Below are 3,515 nucleotides of genomic sequence, written 5' to 3' on the forward strand. Positions count from 1 at the left end.
TATTGAGATGCTTGAAGTCGATGCACATTCGGAGCGTCTTGTCCTTCTTGGGCACCATGACAACATTGGCGAGCCACTCGGAGTGGTGTACCTCGCGAATGAAGTTGGCTGCCAAAAGCTTGGCCACTTCTTCTCCGATTGCCTTCCTCTTGTGCGCGGCGGACCGACACAGGCATTCTCGGACAGGCCGAGCGGTGGGATCCACATGCACTCGGTGCTCAGCCAACTCCCTGGGTACACCTGGCATGTCAGAGGGCTTCCATGCGAAGATGGCCCAGTTCTCACGGAGGAATTGGGTGAGCTTGGCTTCTTATTTAGGATCGAGGGTAGTGGAGATGTTCGTCGGGGGAGCAGTGTCGTCTGTCGGGTGGATGTTGACCTTCTTCGTCTCTCCCGCCGACTGGAATGCAGACTCCGAAGCTGGCTTCTTCGCACGCATCGAGTCAGCGGGGTCGACTGTTTTCTTGTACTCGTCAAGCTCGAGGACAGCCATCTGCTGATCGGCGATCCTTGACCCCTGCTGCAGACACTCTTCGGCCGCTGTCGATTGCCTGTGATAGTGATCACGCCTTTCGGGCCTGGCATCTTTAACTTCAGGTACACGTAACATGGACGGGCCATGAAACGTGCATACGCCGGGCGGCCCAGAATTGTGTGGTACGCGCTCTGGAAGTCCACCACCTCGAACGTCAGCTTTTCCTTGCTGAAGTTCTTGTCGGAGCCGAAAACGACGTCCAACGCGATCTGGCCGAGTGACTTGGCCTTTCGTCCAGGGACGACTCCATGGAACTGCATGCTGCTCTCGCTGAGTTTGGACATCGGAATGCCCATCCCCTTGAGAGTGTCGGCATACATGATGTTCAAGCCACTGCCGCCGTCCATGAGGACTTTGCGCAGTCGGACTCCTTCCACCACCGGGTCGACGACCAGAGCCTGTCTCCCTGGGGTGGGTACGTGTGCTGGATGATCCGACTGGTCAAAGGTGATCGAATCTGAGACCATTAGAGGAACTTGGGGTTGGTAGGGGTGGCCATGTTCACCTCCCTGTTCACCAGCTTCAGTCGACTCTTGCTCTCAACGTCAGCAAAAATCATCACTGTTACATGGACTTGGGGGAACGGATCCTCCTTATCCTCCTCGTCCTGTTCATTGTCCTTTTCACTCGGTTGCCCTTCGCCGAACCCCTGGATCAGGAGGCGACATTGCCGAGTGGTATGCTTCGGATATATGGCGTTGCCCTCTTCATCCATCTTCGTATGAATCGGACATGGCTAGTCCAGGATGGGATTATTGAACTGCTTCTTCTTGGGGGTGAACTGAGCCTTCCCCTTGCCCTTGAACTTAGCGTTGGTAACAGTTGCAGCTTCTGCCTGCGGAGTGGACGGAGCTTTTTGCTTCTGCTTCCGAGTGTTACTCCCATCTCCATCGGCGACTTTTTTGTGCTTGCCGCTTCGGATGCGGTCCTCTTCTTCGCCATTTGCATAGCGTGCCGCTATCTCCATCATCTTGCTCATGGAGATGTCGCCTGTTCGGCCGAACTTCAGGTACAGATCCCTGTACCGCACGCCTGCCTTGAAGGCGCAAACTGCTCGATGCTCTGTGAAGTTCTCCACCGTGTGGTAGAGGGTCGTCCAACGCTGAATGAAATCGCGCAGGGGCTCATTCTGCTTCTGGACACAGTGATGGAGCTCCACGAGGCCAGCAGGGCGCTTGCACGTCCCTTCGAAGGTCCTGATAAACACTCGGGCCAGATCTGCCCAGCTGTAGATGCTTGAGGGGGCCAACTTGTTCAGCCACGCTCGCGCCGAGCCGTCGAGCATCAGAGGGAGGTGCTTCATGGCGACGTGGTCATGCTTCCACTCGAATGGTCAATATCGTGACCATCGCGGTGAGCTCGGCCCCTGTCGACCCTCCGCTGGGCGATATGCCCTCTCGCGTCGGGCCTTGGGTCGTAAGTGTCACCGACTGAACGCCGATCATCATGATGTCGGGGCCTGTAGGGCCCACCCCGCGGAGGGGTGCGTGAACGTCGACGATCTTCGGGATTTATGGAACGGCTGCCTCCCCTGTGTCGCTGATGAGAACCAGGGCTATGAACTGACCGATGCATGTTCGCATGAACAGAACTATTGTGGATCCTGTTGTGCGACTGGGAGACCGCCGAGGTTTGCTGCTGCGCCGTGTGCAGCAGGGCGCGGATTTGCTCGGTCCCCCTGCCAGCCTCTGAATCAGTCGGCTGAAGGGAATCGGCTATCTTGGCAGCGGCAGCCAAGTTGAGGATGGGCGTGCGGAACAACTCCACGTTGCTCCGCCGAGTGTGCCGACTGGCAGAACGGCGAGGTGAACGGCGAGCGCCGGATGTTTCGCCGATCTCATGCTCGTTCTGGCCAGCTTGGCACCGACTTTCATGGGAGTTGGCCATGTGTACTTCTGCTGCAGGCCCGCGACCCAAGTACTAGGAAGGGATCTCAGTCGGAATCGAGTCCGAGCGCTGGGACGGCGGGGCAACCACAACCGACTCTAGGACCGCCACTTGTGAAGACGCGTTCTGGCGCGCCTGGGTGTGTTGCACCCAACGCTGGAGCCGCGGACAGCGGGACCGCTTGTTGCGGCGCGCGATGGCGACGTAGGCCGACACCAGAGCTGACTGCTGGAGAAGAAGAATGCCGCGGGCGCCGGCACAGAAGTGCGTAGCTCCGCGACGGGGAAGCGCCTCGACGTTGAGAGGTGCATCCCGAAGCCATGCCGAATCGTCGACGATGAAGGAGAGAGCGCCGAAGAGGATCTCGTGACCCATGCTCGAATCTCCGCCGGACGACATGACAAAAAGATGTAGTAGCAAATTCGCCGGAAGGTGCTTAGACGCCTGCCCCACGGTGGGCGCCAACTGTCGTGGGTATAAGTCTGAAAGTAGATGTGTAGGGTACGAAAGGATGGGCAGAGCCTTAGCTATGGCGAGGTTGTATGAGTTCAGGCCCCTCTGCGGTGGAGGTAATAGCCCTACGTCTCAGTGCTCTGGGAGCTTGTTGTCGAGTGGAATATGGAATACAGTGAATTGCTAACCCCTACACACCAGTGGGGGAGGGTGGCTTATATAGAGTGCGCTGCCCTCCACAACGGTTCGGTGCACAGGGGTGGAGTACCGGCGAATAAATGCTTACGTTACAGGTAACGTATGTCTTAAATGCTAATAAAGGCACATGGAAACGTATGACCGTTTCCCTCCAGGGGGGTTACGATGCACAGAGTGGAATCCAGTCGGTTAGTTCGATAAACTCCGAATGCTCGTCTCCGACTGGATGGTTGAGGATCTGTTACCGAGAGGATGATGGGAACTCCTTGGTCAGTCGGAACTGACCAAGGGCCTTGTCCCTTATGCGGGGTAGTCCTTGGGTAGGACCTACAGGGCAGGCCTATGAACCTACCCTAGGACTATAACCCCATCATCAACTTTCACCATATAATGTCAAAATTGGTGATCAGGGCCAAATGGTCTAACCATTTACTCGTGTTAA

General features: G+C 56.8%; 1 protein-coding gene across 1 annotated transcript; it reads right to left on the reverse strand.

Moving 5' to 3' along the window:
* Positions 1 to 558: 558 nt before the first annotated feature.
* On the reverse strand, positions 559 to 882 carry LOC123431430 (the record flags this gene model as incomplete). Its single annotated transcript, XM_045115206.1, has 1 exon — positions 559 to 882. A coding segment is annotated over exon 1 (324 nt), but the record flags the coding sequence as incomplete, so codon positions are not given.
* Between the last annotated feature and the right edge of the window lie 2,633 nt (positions 883 to 3,515).

This window comes from Hordeum vulgare, chromosome 2H (genome assembly GCF_904849725.1).
Source record: "Hordeum vulgare subsp. vulgare chromosome 2H, MorexV3_pseudomolecules_assembly, whole genome shotgun sequence".
In the NCBI taxonomy this organism is placed as follows: Eukaryota; Viridiplantae; Streptophyta; class Magnoliopsida; order Poales; family Poaceae; genus Hordeum; species Hordeum vulgare.